The sequence below is a fragment of the Haliotis rubra genome, unplaced genomic scaffold, assembly GCF_003918875.1.
Source record: "Haliotis rubra isolate DU_JTF1 unplaced genomic scaffold, ASM391887v1 Scf1449, whole genome shotgun sequence".
Classification (NCBI taxonomy): domain Eukaryota; kingdom Metazoa; phylum Mollusca; class Gastropoda; order Lepetellida; family Haliotidae; genus Haliotis; species Haliotis rubra.
In genome coordinates this window covers 154,450-176,249 of record NW_025765391.1, presented here as the reverse complement: position 1 = coordinate 176,249, position 21,800 = coordinate 154,450, and the positions used below count along the sequence as shown (strand labels likewise).

The following is a 21,800-nucleotide window of genomic DNA, read 5'->3' as shown; positions in this document are numbered from 1 at the left end:
TCACACCATGACATCCAGTCACCACACCATGGCATCCAGTCATCACACCATGACATCCGGTCATCACACCGCGACATCCGGTCACCACACCATGGCATCCAGTCATCACACCATGGCATCCAGTCATCACACCATGGCATCCAGTCACCACACCATGGCATCCAGTCATCACACCATGGCATCCAGTCACCACAGCCATGTCAGTCATCACACCATGGCATGGCACCATCAGTCATCATCACCATGGCATCCAGTCATCACACCGTGGCATCCGAGTCATCCACACCATGGCATCGGTCATCACACCATGACATCCGGTCATCCTGCCATGGCATCCACACCATGACATCAGTCATCACACCATGGCATCCAGTCATCACACCATGGCATCCAGTCATCACACCCATGACATCCAGTCATCACACCATGGCATCCAGTCATCACACCATGGCATCCAGTCATCACACCATGGCATCATCACCATGTCCAGTCACACCATGACATCCAGTCATCACACCATGGCATCCAGTCATCACACCATGGCATCCAGTCATCACACCATGGCATCCAGTCATCACACCATGGCATCCAGTCATCACACCATGGCATCCAGTCATCACACCATGGCATCCAGTCATCACACCATGGCATCAGTCATCACACCATGGTCATCCAACATGAGTCATCACACCATGGCATCCAGTCATCACACCATGGCATCCAGTCATCACCATGGCATCATCACACACCATGGCATCCAGTCATCACACATGGCATCCAGTCATCACACCATGGCATCAGTCATCACACCATGGCATCAGTCACCACACCATGACATCCAGTCATCATACCACGGCGTCCAGTCATCACGCCATGACCATGACATCCAGTCAATCATACCATGGCATCCAGTCATCACACCATGGCATCCAGTCATCACACCATGGCATCCAGTCATCATCACCATGACATCCAGTCATCACACCATGACATCCAGTCATCCGCACCATGATCATCCAGTCATCATCACCATGGCATCCAGTCATCACACCATGGCATCAGTCATCACACCATGACATCCAGTCATCACACCATGACATCGGTCATCACACCATGACATCCAGTCATCGCACCATGGCATCCAGTCACCACACCATGACATCCAGTCATCCACCACTATGGCATCCAGTCATCACACCATGGCATCAGTCATCCACACCATGGCATCAGTCATCACCATGGCATCCAGTCATCACTCCATGACATCAGTCATCTGTGGCATCAGTCACCACACCTGACGCATCCAGTCATCATGCACCATGTCAGTCATCGCACCATGGCATCAGTCATCACACCATGACATCCAGTCATCACACCATGACATCCAGTCACCACACCATGACATCCAGTCACCACACCATGGCATCCAGTCATCACACCATGGCATCAGTCATCACACCATGGCATCCAGTCATCACACCATGGCATCCAGTCATCACACCATGGCATCCAGTCATCACACCATGGCATCATCATCACCATGACATCCAGTCACCACACCATGACATCCAGTCACCACACCATGACATCCAGTCATCACACCATGGCATCCAGTCATCACACCATGGCATCCAGTCATCACACCATGGCATCCAGTCATCACACCATGACATCCAGTCATCACACCATGGCATCCAGTCATCACACCTACCATGGCATCCAGTCATCACCATGACATCCAGTCATCACACCATGACATCCAGTCATCATCACCATGGCATCATCATCACCATGACATCCAGTCATCCACACCATGGCATCCAGTCATCACACCATGACATCCAGTCATCACACCATGGCATCCAGTCATCACACCATGGCATCCAGTCATCACACCATGACATCCAGTCATCACACCATGGCATCCAGTCATCACACCATGGCATCCAGTCATCACACCATGGCATCCAGTCATCACACCATGACATCCAGTCATCACACCATGGCATCCAGTCATCACACCATGGCGTCCAGTCATCCACCCATGGCATCAGTCATCACCCATGGCATCCAGTCATCACACCATGGCATCCAGTCATCGCACACATCCATGTCATCCATGGTATCAGTCATCACGCCATGGCATCCAGTCATCACACCATGACATCCAGTCATCACACCATGGCATCCAGTCATCACACCATGACATCCAGTCATTACACCATGGCATCCAGTCACCACGCACTATGACATCCAGTCATCACGCCCATCCATGGCGTCCAGTCATCACACCATGGCGTCCAGTCATCACACCATGACATCCAGTCATCACACCATGACATCCAGTCATCACGTCCATGACATGATGTCCAGTCATCACACCGTGGCATCCAGTAATCACACCATGACATCCAGTCATCACACCATGACATCCAGTCACTCACACCATGGCATCCAGTCATCACACTCATGGCATCCAGTCATCACACCCATGGCGGCATCATCAATCATCCAGTCATGACATCCATCGGTCATCACACTATGGCGTCAGTCATCACACCATGACATCCAGTCACCACACCATGACATCCAGTCACCACACCCATGACATCCAGTCATCATACTGTGGCATCCAGTCATCACACCATGGCATCCAGTCAACACATCATGGCATCCAGTCACCACACCCACCATGGCATCCAGTAATCACACCCACCATGGCATCCAGTCATCACACCATGACATCCAGTCACCACACCATCACATCCAGTCACCACACCATGACATCCAGTCACCACACTATGGCATCCAGTCATCACACCATGACATCAGTCATCAAATATCATGGCATCCAGTCACCACACTACGGCATCCAATCATCATACCGTGGCATCCAGTCATCACACCATGACATCCAGTCACCACACCATGACATCCAGTCACCACACCATGACATCCAGTCACCACACCATGGCATCCAGTCACCACACTACGGCATCCAGTCATCACACTATGGCATCCAGTCATCACACCATGGCATCCAGTCATCACACTATGGCATCCAGTCATCACACCATGACATCCAGTCACCACACCATGACATCCAGTCACCACACCATGACATCCAGTCATCATACCATGGCATCCAGTCATCACACCATGGCATCCAGTCAACACATCATGGCATCCAGTCACCACACCCACCATGGCATCCAGTCATCACACCATGGCATCCAGTCATCATCATACCACCATGACGTCAGTCACCACACCATGGCATCCAGTCATCACACCATGACATCCAGTCATCACACCATGGCATCCAGTCACCACACCATGGCATCCAGTCATCACATCATGGCATCCAGTCACCACACGCACGTCGGCGTCAATCATCACACTATGGCATCCAGTCATCAAACCATGGGCATCCAGTCATCACCACCATGACATCCAGTCATCATACCATGGCATCCAGTCATCACACCATGGCATCAGTCATCATGCCATCACATCCAGTCATCACACCGCCATGGCATCAGTCATCACACCATGGCATCCAGTCATCATACCATGGCATCCAGTCATCACACCATGGCATCCAGTCATCACACCATGACATCAGTCATCCAGCACACATGGCATCCAGTCACCACACTATGACATCCAGTCATCACCCACCATGGCATCCAGTCATCACACCATGACATCCAGTCATCACCATGGCATCCAGTCATCACACCATGACATCCAGTCATCACACCATGGCATCAGTCAGTCAGTGACATCACACCACATGGCATCCATCCAGTAATCACACCATGACATCAGTCACACTGTATCAGTCATCACACCATGGCATCCAGTCATCACACCATGGCATCAGTCATCCACCATGACATCCAGTCATATCACCATGACATCCAGTCATCCACACCATGACATCCAGTCATCACACCATGGCATCCAGTCATCACACCATGGCATCCAGTCATCACACCATGGCATCAGTCACTACACCATGGCATCCAGTCATCACGTCCATGGCATCCAGTCATCACACCATGGCACATCCAGTCACCACACTATGGCATCCAGTCATCCACCCATGACATCCAGTCATCAACATCCATGGTCATCCAGTCATCACACCATGGCATCCAGTCATCACACCATGGCATCAGTCAATCATACACCATGACATCCAGTCACCACACCATGACATCCAGTCACCACACCATGACATCCAGTCACCACACCATGGCATCCAGTCATCACACCATGACATCCAGTCATCACACCATGGCATCCAGTCATCACACCATGGCATCCAGTCATCACACCATGGCATCCAGTCATCACACCATGACATCCAGTCACCACACCATGACATCCAGTCATCACACCATGACATCCAGTCATCACACCATGGCATCCAGTCATCACACCATGGCATCCAGTCACCACACCATGGCATCCAGTCATCACACCACGGCATCCAGTCATCACACCATGGCATCCAGTCATCACACCATGGCATCCAGTCATCACACCATGGCATCCAGTCATCACACCATGGCATCCAGTCATCACACCATGACATCCAGTCATCACACCATGGCATCCAGTCATCACACCATGACATCCAGTCATCACACCATGGCATCCAGTCACCACACCATGACATCCAGTCATCACACCCACCATGGCATCCAGTCATCACACCATGACATCCAGTCATCACACCATGGCATCCAGTCATCACACCATGGCATCCAGTCATCACTCCATGACATCCAGTCATCACACCATGGCATCCAGTAATCACACCATGACATCCAGTCACCACACCATGACATCCAGTCACCACACCACACCACGGCATCCAGTCACCACACTACGGCATCCAGTCATCACACCATGGCATCCAGTCATCACACCGTGGCATCCAGTCATCACACTATTGCATCCAGTCATCACACCATGACATCCAGTCACCACACCATGACATCCAGTCACCACACCATGACATCCAGTCATCATACTGTGGCATCCAGTCATCACACCATGGCATCCAGTCAACACATCATGGCATCCAGTCACCACACCCACCATGGCATCCAGTAATCACACCCACCATGGCATCCAGTCACCACACCATGACATCCAGTCACCACACCATCACATCCAGTCACCACACCATGACATCCAGTCATCACACTATGGCATCCAGTCACCACACCATGACATCCAGTCACAACACCACAGCATCCAGTCACACACCACGGCATCCAGTCACCACAGGCATCCAGTCATCATACCGTGGCATCCAGTCATTACACCATGACATCCAGTCATCACACCATGACATCCAGTCACCACACCATGACATCCAGTCACCACACCACGGCATCCAGTCACCACACTACGGCATCCAGTCATCACACTATGGCATCCAGTCATCACACCATGACATCCAGTCATCACACCATGGCATCCAGTCATCACACCATGACATCCAGTCACCACACCATGGCATCCAGTCACCACACATGACATCCAGTCATCATACTATGGCATCCAGTCATCACACCATGGCATCCAGTCATCACACCATGACATCCAGTCACCACACCATGGCATCCAGTCACCACACCATGGCATCCAGTCATCACACCATGGCATCCAGTCATCACACCATGGCATCCAGTCATCACACCATGGCATCCAGTCATCACACCATGACATCCAGTCATCACACCATGACATCCAGTCATCACATCATCACACCATGGCATCCAGTCATCACACCATGGCATCCAGTCATCACACCATGACATCCAGTCACACCACACCATGGCATCCAGTCATCACACCACGGCATCCAGTCATCACACCATGGCATCCAGTCATCACACCATGGCATCCAGTCATCACACCATATGGCATCCAGTCATCACACCATGGCATCCAGTCATCACACCATGACATCCAGTCATCACACCATGGCATCCAGTCATCACACCATGACATCCAGTCGCCACACCATGGCATCCAGTCACCACACTATGACATCCAGTCATCACACCCACCATGGCATTCAGTCATCACACCATGACATCCAGTCATCACACCATGACATCCAGTCATCACACCATGACATCCAGTCATCACTCCATGACAACCAGTCATCACACCGTGGCATCCAGTCATCACACCATGACATCCAGTCACCACACCATGACATCCAGTCACCACACCATGGCATCCAGTCACCACACTACGGCATCCAGTCATCACACTATGGCATCCAGTCATCACACCGTGGCATCCAGTCATCACACTATGGCATCCAGTCATCACACCATGACATCCAGTCACCACACCATGACATCCAGTCACCACACCATGACATCCAGTCATCATACTGTGGCATCCAGTCATCACACCATGGCATCCAGTCAACACATCATGGCATCCAGTCACCACACCCACCATGGCATCCAGTAATCACACCCACCATGGCATCCAGTCACCACACCATGACATCCAGTCACCACACTATCACATCCAGTCACCACACCATGACATCCAGTCACCACACTATGGCATCCAGTCACCACACCATGACATCCAGTCACAACATCACAGCATCCAGTCACCACACTACGGCATCCAATCATCATACCATGGCATCCAGTCATTACACCATGACATCCAGTCACCACACCATGACATCCAGTCACCACACCATGACATCCAGTCACCACACCATGGCATCCAGTCACCACACTATGGCATCCAGTCATCACACTATGGCATCCAGTCATCACACCGTGGCATCCAGTCATCACACTATGGCATCCAGTCATCACACCATGACATCCAGTCACCACACCATGACATCCAGTCACCACACCATGACATCCAGTCATCATACTGTGGCATCCAGTCATCACACCATGGCATCCAGTCAACACATCATGGCATCCAGTCACCACACCCACCATGGCATCCAGTAATCACACCCACCATGGCATCCAGTCATCACACCATGACATCCAGTCACCACACCACCATCAGTCATCATCCAGTCAGTCATCACCATGGCATCCAGTCATCCGCACTATGGCATCCAGTCACCACACCATGACATCCAGTCACAACATCACAGCATCCAGTCATCACACCACATGGCATCCAGTCATCATACCATGGCATCCAGTCATCAAACCATGGCATCCAGTCATCACATCATGACATCCAGTCATCATAATATGGCATCCAGTCACCACACCATGACATCCAGTCACCACACTATGGCATCCAGTCACCACACCATGACATCCAGTCACAACATCACAGCATCCAGTCACCACATACATGGCATCCAGTCATCACACTATGGCATCAGTCATCCACCATGACATCCAGTCACCCACCCACCATGGCATCCAGTCACCACACCATGGCATCCAGTCATCACACACCACCATGGCATCCAGTCATCCACACCATGGCATCCAGTCATCACACTGGCATCCAGTCATCACACCATGGCATCCAGTCATCACACCATGGCATCCAGTCATCACACCATGACATCCAGTCATCACACACCATGACATCCAGTCATCACCATGACCACCATGGCATCCAGTCATCATCACATCCACCATGGCATCCAGTCATCACACCATGGCATCCAGTCAACACACCATGGCATCCAGTCACCACACCACGTCATCCACCATGGCATCCATGTCATCACACCCACCATGGCATCCAGTCATCACACATGACATCCAGTCATCCACACCATGACATCCAGTCACCACCATGGCATCCAGTCACCACACCATCACATCCAGTCACAACATCATCACAGCATCCAGTCATCACACCATGGCATCCAGTCATCACACCATGGCATCCAGTCATCACACCATGGCATCCAGTCATCACACCATGGCATCCAGTCATCACACCATGACATGAGTCATCCAGTCACCACCATGGCATCCAGTCACCACACCATGGCATCCAGTCATCACACCCACCATGGCATCCAGTCATCACACCCACCATGGCATCCAGTCATCACACCATGACATCCAGTCATCACCACACCATGGCATCCAGTCACCACACCATGGCATCCAGTCACCACACCATGACATCCAGTCACCACACCATGACATCCAGTCATCACACCATGGCATCCAGTCACCACACCATGGCATCCAGTCAACACACCATGGCATCCAGTCATCACACCATGACATCCATCACACCATGGCATCCAGTCATCACACCATGGCATCCAGTCATCACCATGGCATCCAGTCATCACACCATGGCATCCAGTCATCACACCATGACATCCAGTCATCACACCATGGCATCCAGTCATCACACCATGGCATCCAGTCATCACACCATGGCATCCAGTCATCACACCATGGCATCCAGTCATCACACCATGGCATCCAGTCATCACACCATGGCATCCAGTCATCACACCATGGCATCCAGTCATCACACCATGGCATCCAGTCATCACACCATGGCATCCAGTCATCACACCATGACATCCAGTCACCACACCATGGCATCCAGTCACCACACCATGACATCCAGTCATCACACCCACCATGGCATCAGTCATCACACCATGACATCCAGTCATCACACCATGACATCCAGTCATCACACCATGGCATCCAGTCATCACACCATGGCATCCAGTCATCACACCATGGCATCCAGTCACCACACCATGGCATCCAGTCATCACACCCACATGGCATCAAGTCATCATACACCCAGTCATCACATGGCATCCAGTCATCACACCCATGACATCCAGTCATCACACCCACCATGGCATCCAGTCATCACACCATGGCATCCAGTCACCACACCACCATGACATCCAGTCATCACACCCATGGCATCCAGTCATCACACCATGACATCCAGTCATCACCGATCCATGGCATCCAGTCATCACACCATGGCATCCAGTCATCACACCATGACATCCAGTCATCACACCATGGCATCCAGTCATCACACCATGACATCCAGTCACCACACCATGGCATCCAGTCACCACACCATGGCATCCAGTCATCACACCATGGCATCCAGTCATCACACCATGGCATCCAGTCATCACACCCACCATGGCATCCAGTCATCACACCATGACATCCAGTCATCACACCATGACATCCAGTCATCACACACCATGGCATCCAGTCATCACACCATGGCATCCAGTCATCACACCATGACATCCAGTCACCACACACCATGGCATCCAGTCATGGCATCCAGTCATCACACCATGACATCCAGTCACCACACCATGGCATCCAGTCACCACACCATGACATCCAGTCACCACACCATGACATCCAGTCAAACACACCATGGCATCCAGTCATCACACCATGGCATCCAGTCACCACACCATGGCATCCAGTCATCACACCATGACATCCAGTCATCACACCATGGCATCCAGTCACCACACCATGACATCCAGTCACCACACCATGACATCCAGTCACCACACCATGACATCCAGTCATCACACCATGACATCCAGTCATCATACTTACACTGTCCAGTACTGACTACAACATGAACACAATTCATCTTGTGTTATCGGAATGTTCACACAACTTACGTCTCCTCGAAGAACATGAGTGATCCCCATGTGATGATCATCTACCACATTCGCGAAGTGGTATGTAGGAAACCTGTCACTTTTAATGAGAACCTAAAACACAAAAAATACAACCATTCATATAATTCCAGTCATCAAAGGAAAAAAACTTGTTATTTATATATACTAAGCAAAGGAAAAGTCAGTTTGGAATTTTCCTTTTGCAGAAACGGATAACTGTAAACTCATTTAATGTTTTGATTGTATATTTTTTACATCTCCAACTTTACCTGAGCAAAGACATTCCTTCCCAAACTCAGAATGGAACCCAGGAAATGGTCTCAAAGACGAAACCTGATCTCGGAGATGGTACAGTGTTCTCAATGTTTTTCATGCAGCTGATGCTGCACGTGCTGTTCTCAAGGACCAGCCCTATCAAATGCACCCCAAAACCTGGTTGAAACATTCACATTACAACGTCAGCAGGATGCCCCTTTTCACGACAACTCAGAGGAACCAGGCGCTATGAAGACTTGAAGCTGGCCACACTGCACAAGCCGTTGCCAATCACTTCCAGGTCAACGTTCGGACCATCTACAGGCTGCAGCAACGTTTCCGGGCCACCAACACCACAAATGATCACCTCCCGTACTGGCAGACCAAGGGTGACCACAAGACACAAGACCGCCATGTTGTGCGATAGCATGTACAGAATCCCTTCATGCAAGCATCCGAAACAGCACGCCAGAGAGTGGGAACACACGGAAGACCAATCATTACTGATACAGTACGCCGATGTCTTAACAGCGGGAACCTCCATTGCCGTAGACCTTACCGTGGACCTATCCTCACCCCTCGTCATCAGCGTGAACGTCTACAGTTTGCCCTACAACACCAAAACTGGCGATACAGGCAATGGAGAACTGTTCTGTTTACAGATGAGAGTCGGTACTGCATATCAACTGCAGATGGCAGAACAAGAATATGGCGACGACGTGGCCAGCATTACTCAGACCAATGTGTTATGGAAAGAGACTCATGGGGAGGTGCAAGCATCATTTTATGAGGTGGAATAGGCCTGAACCAGAGAGTGGGTCCTGTGGTGTTCCAGAACCTTGGTCCAGGAAGAGGAGGCAGCATCACAGCGGTGCGCTATATCGGCCAAGCTTAACCTCAGACCCCACGTCATACCACATTTCGCACGTCACCGGAACAACATTTTCCAGCATGATAACGCCCGGGCCCATACTGCCAGAGCTACACGGGACTTCCTACAGCAGAACGGTGTCAACATTATGCAGTGGCCAGCTCTTAGTCCTGATTTAAACCCAGTTGAACATCTTTGGGATGAAATTCAGAGGAGACTGAATAATGTCATACCAAGGCCGAACACATTCAATTTATTGCGCCAGGCCTTTCTCAGAGTGAGGTTCAAGGTGCCAATGGCCTTCATCAATCGATTGGTGCACTCCATGCATAGACGCTGTGCTGCAGTTATTGCCGCTCGTGGTGGTCACACTAGATACTGAAGTCAAGAGTCTGAATGGACTGCAAACGTTCACGTAATGTCTTGGAATTGTGCTGAGTTATTCATTGATATGTCAAGATATTGTACACAAAAAATGTTTTTGATCCGCTTATTATGTCCATTTCTGTAATGATTTGATTACAGTACCTTTCTAATTTTGAATTCGAACTGATGTGTTTTTTTGCTGATGAGTATAGTTTTGTTAAGTTATGTAACAGTTAGAGAGTGAGCATAGATTTAGTCAAATTTTGAAACACACAAGCAATGTGTATCTTTTAAGAACATCTGACACTTTTCCCTATAAATAAAGGAAGATGTGGTGATGTTCCTCACCGGATCCCCCTCAGCATCGGCTAAGTTGTGCGACGTACGTCCTTTCAGCAGATCATCCCATGGCTCTGCTACGTCTTCAAGCTACAACAGCAGCATAAAACTTACTTCCGTAGCACTGATTATGTCATCAGACAGTATTCTGTTAAGAAACTTTACACATTTCTGCAAGTCGACAGTTACCTACACAAACTCATATATTCACCATGGATCTTAAACTGACTGTTTGTGGCAGACAAGTATCAACTGTTTCCACAGCAAAACACCTTACTCTGGTGAGTCCAGGGCCCCGTTCCTCAAAGTGATCGTAGCACTACGACAGTCGTAAGTCTATGTTAAAGTATAAGTTACGATCATCTTAGCGCGCTATGGGGCCCAGTAGTCATTTAAAACTTTTCTTTCTAATAATGCTCAAATAAGCATATCGTTTCTCTTTTAAATCAACAATATTAAGTGGAAGCTGCAGTGGCTGAGCGGGTTAGGCAGCTGACTGTGTGCTGGCCATTAGGTGGCTGACTCTGAGGGTGTGGGTTCGAATCCCAGATGGGACTGGACCCATCAAAAGTACCAGAATTGGTACTTAACTGAAAAAGTGTAATCCCAAATATAACATATGTAACAATATCAAGGGTCATGTCACTGATAAGTCCTGGATTGAAACGACAAATCACAGGATTCTGCTGTACCCAAGGGATGCAACTCTGCATAGCTAATCATGTAACAACTAAACCCAGTATATAATAAACCCTTGTGCATCTTGAACCTATTTTCTCCCTCACCTTTAACCTGATAACATAGGGTGTATTTCTTGCTAACTTCTCCTTGACCTCTGAACTTGACCACTGGCGACACCTATTGTCATATCTCGGGGTCTCCCCTCTGCGACCAGCTTCTTTACGAACTAGTTCCAGTCTTCTTGGCGTACAGAAACAATGGTATGCACTCTCATTCTGTAACAGAAATATTCTGCTTTACACAATTAGCATGATAATAAACAATGATTTGTTTATCAGATCTGTAAACTGTGAGAGGTCACTCATTCGCGTGACTGCCTGACCATGTACAGGGAAATTCTGCATGTCACACAAAAACGTGTCTAAAAGTGTTATTAAGAAAATAATGAAACATAATTTGGTACTGTCATTGATAGTTGTTCAAGTTAATGAATGACATAAATGAAAACGTAAAAATGAAATCAAATAGTTAAATTTTGATGACAATGCACAAAATTTGAAGATTTTTAACAGATAATTTCACTTACATGCATATTTTTCAGAAAGTATTTTCTGAAAGCTCATTCACTGCGGAACCAAAATATATATGCAGCTTTCAAGACACACGAACGCACACCTGTTTATTGCGTTGAAACATTTACTTTCTTCAAAACTGCGTGAAGCCGTCTCACAACTTGGGAAGCGAGATCTTAAGCAATAAGATATCGAGCAAGGGAATAACAACAAAACAAGACTTAATGCATTGTATCAACAGGAGATAAAATAAGGTTTGTTTGTAGCATTTCCTGGATTGGCGTCATGTGCTTCAAGGTTCCACTACACTAAATCAGTATCGCTTCCTCGCTGAGCCGGTCCGTATGTAAACAAGTCAAGAGAGACAGAGACATGTGACAGCTGTGATTGGATGAAATAGTGTAAGATGTTTGTTTTTTAAAAGCACATCCAACCAGTAATTAAAACTGACCACAATTTTAAGTATTTAGTGCTGTCATTTTTATCACCATCACTTATGCTTATTGTGTTTACATTTTGACATTTAATGTAATCTCAACACTATTTTCAGCTTGTAGAATGCCTGTTGGTGAATGGGGAGGTGTATCTTCACAAATACAGCAGAAAAAGAAGCCTTCACATCCAATGTGGTATTTCGACAAGCCGGCCCGAAGTCTGTTGTTGGCAGTGTCTAATCAAGCATACTCCCTTTGCTTCGATATGCTTTACCGCCTTGTAGAAGTTGAAGTACTTGGACATGTAGGTACATATAGTACATTTAAGTGTCCCAGTCCAGTTAAGGCACCACTACCAAATTCCATCACTCGGTCATCCTCATCCATTAGAAATTTCTGACAGTGTCCCCTTAATGCCTCAGTGTGTAGTATTTCAGTTTCCCAGACATGAAATAAGGGCTGTACATCAATCCCAGAAGCTGCTTAGATGTAAATAATAACAACTGACCCTTGTGGAATGTAATATTATGGGTCTGAATTCACATTTTATTGACATGAGAGTGTTCGATATCTTAAAATTATCTCCCCTGTTTACCCAAATACATTGTGTCTTTCTCTAACCCAGTAACCCATAATTTACTGGAGAGAAGCTCTGTTTTTTTAGCTGATATTGCCAAACACTGTTAATTGTAATTAAAATATTCAGTTTAGGGTAGGGTAACCAATAAATTTCCAAAGTTATGTGGATTTTTTCACTTTGTTCCCTCTAAACTGGCTTATACATGAAATTGGCAAGTCTAACAGCCTCAAAACAATACACAGTCAATAATTTTGAATTTCTGGAAGTATTTCAAAGTCTTAGCTTGATGAATCAATATATTCAAGTGTAAGTTCTTATCATGCTGTGGTCTAAAAGTTATTTCATCTGTTTAAGGGGTCATTTGCCTTGATCGACTAACAGGCGGCAGGGTACTGTGGTCAGTGTTTCAGACTGCTAGGCATAATCCAACCCCTCACTTAACACTTTCTGGCAAAGTTCATCATCCAGCCTTACATGTCAGGATGTTAAAGCTGCTTAATGTTAAACCTGTCAAATTTCTGGCCTGAATTCCATGATTTTTGTCGTTCAAAATATATTTTGGATTGATATGAGCAAGGCAGTCACAGTCATGCATGGAATTAACCCATGGCCCCCCTTCTTTTGTGAAATAAGAGTAAACTCCCATGGTATATGTATGATTTGAAAACTTTCTCTATTAATGCAGAAGTGCATTTTGTATAGCTTTGGTGAAATAGACATGATATAACTCTTACAGCTCTGTCAGTGCAGCAAATCACTATATTCTTGTGCCATATAGATATGTTGGACAGGAAAAAGTATTGAAGCTTCATGCAATTTTATATTTCTTCTGAGAAGTTACATGTATATACAGTACATAAATCACAGATTTGCCTAGGGCAAATGTTTCTAATTTTTCCTATAGGTTCCACTACACTAAATCAGTATGTAAACAAGTCAAGAGAGACAGAGACATGTGACAGCTGTGATTGGATAAATAGTGTAAGATGTTTGTTTTTTAAAAGCACATCCAACCAGTAATTAAAACTGACCACAATTTTAAGTATTTAGTGCTGTCATTTTTATCACCATCACTTATGCTTATTGTGTGTACAGATATTTTCCAGTAGGTGACATTTGGTGTGGAACTGGGGTTGATGTGTTCCGCTTCCTGTGCTCGCAAAACGAGCCGGACAAGTTGGCCAGATATTGTGTTTTATTGTAGTTTAAAGGCCAGAGTGTACCCATGTGTACATGGAATGGCTGTTGATAGCCTGTCTATTTTAAAAAAAATTATAAGGTTACTATAGAAGTCTATGGGAAAACATTTGGTGGTGTGTAACCTCAAATATAGGAAAATATGAGTTACTTCCCTTTATTTCATGATCAAAGCAATACTGAACGCACTCACATCTTTAATTACAATCCAAGCTTGATAATATTTGGGTTCTTACAGATTATCAGCCATCAAATTCAAGGCCTTTTTAGGTGATTTCCAAGGCAGAATTAACAATTTTAAGGAACTATACAAACACATAACACATAAGTAGTTGAATACAGGCGAGGTTGGTCAGATGTGGGACTGACCATCAGAGGCAAATAACTCTCAGCTACATTACTGTTCTGGGAAAGTTTTGCTTCACAATGGAGATTAGCTAAAACATATTGTCATTGCAAGGTATTTATATTAAGTATTAGTTTCCTGTAAAATGAAATTTGACAAGTTTTGCTAGATTAAGGGCATTTTTAGGACAAATCACTAGCAATTAGAGCCTATTCATGGCTAAATTGAATTTAGGGCCCTTTTAGAGTAAAATGTCTAAATTTCAGGCTTATTTCATCCTCTATAATCTCCAGGGAATACAATTATCAGGCCAAGGCATAGATGCATCCAGGGTGCAAGTGGCGATTTATTTGAACATATAGCCTCGAGGATGGGAATTTTCATGTGCAAACCCTGGTGTAGATAACTCCGTGATCAGTATCGTGGAATCTGTCTATACAGGGCCATCATGAGACTGTTAGACAACCGATTCTGACCGCGATAAACATTAAGACAGATTCTGTATGCTCTAGGGTGTTTCTACTTACTTGAATAAGCACTTTGATGCTTTCTTGGTAGAGCTCAATTCTTTCAGACTGAAAAGATACGTAAAGAATGACAATTAACATTCCTCAAATGTAAGTACAACTCATACACCTTACAGTGAGTTTAGTTTTATGCCACACTCAGCAATATTCCAGCTATGTGGCAGCGGTCTGTAAATAACCGAGTCAGGACCACATAATCAAGTGATCAACAGCATAAGCATCGATCTACGCCATTGGGATATGATGACATGTGTCAACCAAGTCAGTGAGCCTGACCTTCCGATACCATTACAACATGCCTCTTACGACAAGCATGGGTTGCTAAAGATGTTTTTGGAACATTCAGACATCTCATACCTGTTTGTATGGTCCATAGTTACCGCCTTGGCTGGGCCCTGAAAATTAATAGACACTGATATACTGGATATAATAGAAGATAAAATATTAAAGATTACACAATATTTGCAAACATCCAGTATTGACAGAACACAACATTTAAGAGACTGCCAAGACCCAACAGAAATACTCCCCTCCAAGCACCCAGGCAAATATACAAAAGAGTCAAGCTCACCCACATGTCAAATATATCTTCTTGAGTCGACAAAAGATACTGACTCAACTCCTTGGTTTGCCAAAGTGTTTTTAACTTCTATTATCCAAAAGCATTCTTCCAAATATTTTAATCAGTGCATGTGTAAGTACTTGGGCGAGATGACCCGTGAAGATCCGGTTAAGAATTGATCTTTCGTAACCCATGTTTGTCATAAGAGGTGACTAACGGGATAGGGTGGCCAGGCTCGCTGACGATGTTGACACATGTCATCGTATCCCAATTGTGTACATCCAGACTCCATTGCATACAGATCGCAGCCATACAGCAGGAATATTGCTGAGTGTGGTGTAAAATTAAACTCACTCACTCACTTGAATGAGACATTTCTTACCTACCTTCATCAGGTGAGATACCTGCCCAGGATAGCATTTCTTCCAGCTTTTCGGTTGCCCTTGGTACTAAGCGGGTCTGAAACACAGCACCAAATCTGTCATAGTCACAAAACAATTTTCAAACAAACATTGTAAATGGAAAGTTGTTTCTGAAAAAAAAAAGTAAAGAAAGAAGTTGGGGGAACGGAAGGAAGTCTTTCAAAAAAGTTATGTCCAGAAAAAACAGCCATGAAAAACGCAACTAATGGTGGTGTGATTTACCTGATCTCGGGGCGGTCTGATGCAGACCTAAAGTAGTGGCTTAAATGTTCGCTCGTCATGCCGAAGACCCAGGTTCAATTCCCCAAAAGTGTGGTGCCCATTTGTGGTGTCCCCCCGGCGTGACATTGCTGGAACTTTGCTAAATGCAGTGTAAACCTAAACTCACTCACCTGATCTGTGTCTTCGATTCGAAGCAGGAACTTTCCTCCTGGGTTTGATTTCGCGAACAAATAGTTGTAGAGTGCCGTCCGGAGGCCGCCAAGATGCAGCATCCCGGTAGGGCTTGGGGCAAATCTCACCCGAACACATCGTTGATGATGCAGTTTCCGTGCGGTGTGCAATCCGCGTCTAAGGCGAACGGTCAGTCTCGTCACAGGCCATGCGCCCGTGAGCGCAGCCATTTTGGATTAGACAGATAAATACGGTTCACTTCCAAAACGGCACTATGAACAAAATGGCCATTTAAAATTATTGACAATAATTCATTTAAACTGTTTAGTAGATCTATTTATTAAGTTTAAATTACACAACGGTTCTGTATATATCACTTTGTTATAGTTTTCGGACGCTCAAGAACATTGGTTTGGTTTTCTTGATTATCAAATGAACAATTTTACAACATGATGTTAAGTATTAAAAACGACTTTCTTAAACACAATTAAGCCATCATTCGAGTATTTCCAATGTGCGTGACCAAACCCTCTTTGTAAATACTGCAGTTCCGAAAACCAATGATTCGACGATGTTTACCAGGTTTCATATTATATTCATATCAGACCACGGTTACTCTTGTAATAGGTGACAGTTGAAGTTGGCTAGTAGGATTTAGGACCTTGCGTTGTGTACTTTTTTTTATGTGGTGATGGTAAAGCAGGCCTCATTGCTGGTAAAAACATAACAAATAGAAAAGAGAAACTCAATAATTTATTTACAAAAACCTAAACCTATCCTAACCTAACAACCTAACCTAATCTATACCTAACAATCTAACCTAACCCCAAACCCTAATGACTGCTTTCAGAGCCTATGTCCAAAACAAATATATATATATTGTTTAGGAATTATCATTTAAACTATTAATAATTACCGTAGAGACTAGAGTCTACATTCACTGTGCAAAGTTGCACAGCTGAAGTTGAGCAAGAATGCAATGATTATTGGTTACATGGTTTCGGCAAGTGGTCAACATTGGTCTGGCGTCATTTTCAGGCATTCACCAAATGGACAGCATGAACATATTCAAAGCGTTCATATTTATGTCCATATATTGCTCACCATGACTGATTGATTTTTGTTTAACGCCACACTCAGCAATATTTCAGCAATATGGCGGCGGCCTGTAAATAATCTGGACCAGACAATCCAATGATCAACAGCATGAGCATCGATCTGCGCAACTGGGATACGATGACATTTGTCGACCAAGTCAGCGAACTTGACCATCCGATCCCGTCACATAGTCGCCACTTACGACAAGCACGGGTTCCTGAAGACCAATTCTGGCCCGGATCTTCAAGGGTCTGCTGATCATGATATGTAATGAGTAAGTTTTATATAATACCACCATTCACGCCAAGGGAAAACCCTAGATCATGCATGGATTATCGTCGGCACGTCTTCAAAATCAGTTTGTTAGATACAAATCAATAAGAAGTGTATAAAATTATAATTTCACGCACCCAGAGCACACCAAGGTAGGACTTCACGGATTGAAAGCAACAATCGGATACACCTACTTGAGTTGTCAGTCAAGACGTGATGGGGTCACTTTACGACGATGTCGTATTGACCACAGTCGGTTTACTCATGACTGCCTGCTCAAAATACATGGAGATGGACCTCCAAAGTGTATGAAATGTTCACCATAAAGAATACACTGCTTGACTGTGTGAACTTTTCAAATGCAAGGGATTCATATTATCGAAGCCATAAATCTGAAAGATGTTTTGCCGATTCAGCGGGCATCTACTATTATAACTACTTGTGATAAATTGATCTGTGTCATAAATTGTTACTATGTCATGTGTATGATTTTCATAACATAGGTGGTATTTCGAGCACAATACCACTGTAGTAATGTGAATAAGCATCGAAACACATCCTCACAAAATGGTAGCGCTGAAACTTACGAGGTTTTGCATGTCATTTCTGGCGACCAATAAGATAGGTTCTGTTGAAAAATGGTTGTATCTTGGAATTCTATTGGAGGATTGTTTTGAGAATTTGACAGAAAATGCATTGTTACTAGATGAATGTATTTTTCATCTAAAGTCAATTTGGACAAAATGCCGACTTACGAGGTTTTGACAGGACTGTGATTTTGACTATGTTATTCTAGATTCGGATAATTCACCTTAGTATGTAACACTGATTCTTGCTATAAATATCCAACCGTATAATCAGCATATACGGTCGCAATTTAAAAAACCGATTCACCATAACTTTTGACCGATTCACCATAACTCTCCTACCCACTGATAACGAGAGGGCGGTTTCATGGGAATTCCATCCATTTTAATATAACACTATGTTTATTGATCATTGTGTGATTTAGTCAGTGTGCACATAATAAACGTGTTTATTGTGATTATTTGACTTGTTTGTTGAAGTTTAAAAATGAAACTTATTTTTCTGGCAAAGGTGTAAGTTCCAGCTAGGGTCCCTGGCCCCGTTTCACAAAGCCCTCGTAAGTCTAAGATCTCGTAACTTTTCTCGTAGCATTTGTACCTCCCATATTTTACTTAGACTTACGACAGTCGTTGCGCTACGATAGCTTTGTGAAACGGGGCCCTGGGCTAGGGCTTCAACGAGTCCATTCTTTTGGACTCGAGTACTCGAGGGGTGAGACTCGACTCGGACCCGAGTACTCGAAATTCATACCTTTCAAGCAAACGTTCAATTGTCAAGATAGTTACCTAATCATTTTCAGAAGTGAAATCTCAATCGATGTATAATATTTACTCTCATCTGCAGACTTGTAACAACTAATACCATACAGCCACACCGTGTGAGGAGTAAACTATTTAATCTAGGTGTTAATGAAAACATTATCAGATGGGTTAAAGAATGCAGGGTACATAGAACTCAGTATGTCAGTGTCAATGGCTATCAATCTTCTTTTCTCTCAACCTCTGCTGGAGATCCACATGGCTGTGTTCCTTCGTTCGTACGCTTCGTTTTGTATACCAATCATCATGACTGTTACTTGTCAATATATGACTTGTTTACTGTGAAATTTGCAGATGACGCCACTGTTATTGGCCTGATTTCTGATTCTGAACATTATTATCATCAAGGCATTGACAAAAGCGTAATGACAGTTTTTTATCAAACCTTTATTCAAAGTGTGTTGACCTACAATTTTCTATGTTGGTATGGGGATCTGTCTCATCGCAACAAAAACAGACTTTTCAAAATTGTGAATACTGCTTGCAAAATTTCTGGAGTGTATTTCGAGTATAGTCAAAAAGGCAGCTAAAATTAGATTTGATAGTTGACATATTTGATCTCACCATTTTGAACTACTTCCTTCTGGACGCTGCTGTCGATTACCTTCCCTCAAAACAGAGCTCGACAGTCTTTCATACCATCAAGTATTCGTGAATGCTACAAATATTTTGAATCATCATCATGTTATTAAAACTAGAATTATTCAGCCTCTTTACCTATGTGGTTAATTGAATTATATCATGTCAGCTTTATTTGTAAATAGCATTCGTTTTGAGCATGTAATTATTGTGCATTATTTTTGTGAACTGTGTATATATTCATTTTGAGACAGTTTGGATGTATGAGAATTTCCTCCGGGATAATAAAGTTACTAGTATATCTTTTTCTTAATATTAGACGTTAACGGCCGTTCATGCTTAGCACATGGCAGACAGTCCGTCAACGTCAATAATTCGAGTTATCTCCCCTCTTCGAGTCCTCGAGTCCTTGAAAATGGACTCGAGTCCAGCTAAACCCGACTCGTCCTCGAGTACCCGTGGAAGCCCTACCCTGGGCCTAGATTTTTGAAACTCTCCTAGTGGTAAGATAATCGTAAGTGCCATGCGTTAACATTAATTAACTTACGACTATCTTAGCTCTAAGAGAGCTTCGAAAATCTTGGCCCTGGAGTGATAGTATTAACCTCTGACCTAGAGGAACTTTAACCTGGCTTAATAATGAATTTCATTCATGAAAAAAGCGTTTTAATAACGAAGTAGAATGGAACAAGTGTAGAATGTAGACTTTAGAATGCACAGTTATCCCCTAAATGACGTTTTCGATATAGAATACAGAACCTTCTACATACAGGCTGCCCTCAAATGTTGATCATATGTACAGCTGTTGGCCATAAGTGAGTCATCATTAGTGAAATTCTCATAGACGTGCATGTTAATTAACTCTTGCAAGAATAATTTTCATAAATTTAGTTTCGGTCGAATTGGTTTCAATACGTATCTACCGGCTGGGAAATCATCTCAGCTACATTCACATAATTTCCATTCAATTTTCCGATGATTATTAAGAAAACTGCAACTGTTTATAAAACAACATTACATTAGACATACCAATCAGGTTTAATTAACATGGCTGCGGGATAGATTAAAATTTAGTTGTGCTTAAATGGTGCTTAATCAGGTGTCATGCAATAACTAATCAACTGAAAGATGAAAGAAAATCATGTATACGTAGATGAAGATGATTTCCAAGATGTTTGCAAAATAACAAAATATAATGACTT

The 21,800-nt window shown here is 44.7% G+C and overlaps 1 protein-coding gene across 1 annotated transcript; it reads right to left on the bottom strand.

Annotated features, from left to right (window-relative positions):
- Positions 1-257: 257 nt before the first annotated feature.
- Positions 258-17,531, bottom strand: LOC124269421 (probable glutamate--tRNA ligase, mitochondrial). Its single transcript, XM_046704426.1, has 8 exons — positions 17,242-17,531; positions 16,814-16,886; positions 16,223-16,260; positions 15,866-15,913; positions 12,314-12,484; positions 11,538-11,618; positions 9,698-9,790; positions 258-323 (listed from the first exon to the last, which is right to left on the bottom strand). The coding sequence occupies exons 1-8, from the start codon at positions 17,470-17,472 to the stop codon at positions 258-260; spliced, it is 801 nt and encodes a 266-aa protein (XP_046560382.1). The 5' UTR covers positions 17,473-17,531.
- Between the last annotated feature and the right edge of the window lie 4,269 nt (positions 17,532-21,800).

What these genes read in the sequence shown, in the direction of transcription:
- LOC124269421 (XM_046704426.1), bottom strand. Translation starts at nt 17,472, where the DNA reads ATGGCTGCGCTCACGGGCGCATGGCCTGTGACGAGACTGACCGTTCGC. An exon ending in AGGTATCTCACCTGATGAAG is followed by an intron (nt 16,261 to 16,813) that starts GTAGGTAAGAAA and finishes ATTAATTTTCAG; the next exon opens with GGCCCAGCCAAGGCGGTAAC. An exon ending in CTCATGTTCTTCGAGGAGAC is followed by an intron (nt 324 to 9,697) that starts GTAAGTTGTGTG and finishes ATGCCATGGCAG; the next exon opens with GATGACCGGATGTCATGGTG.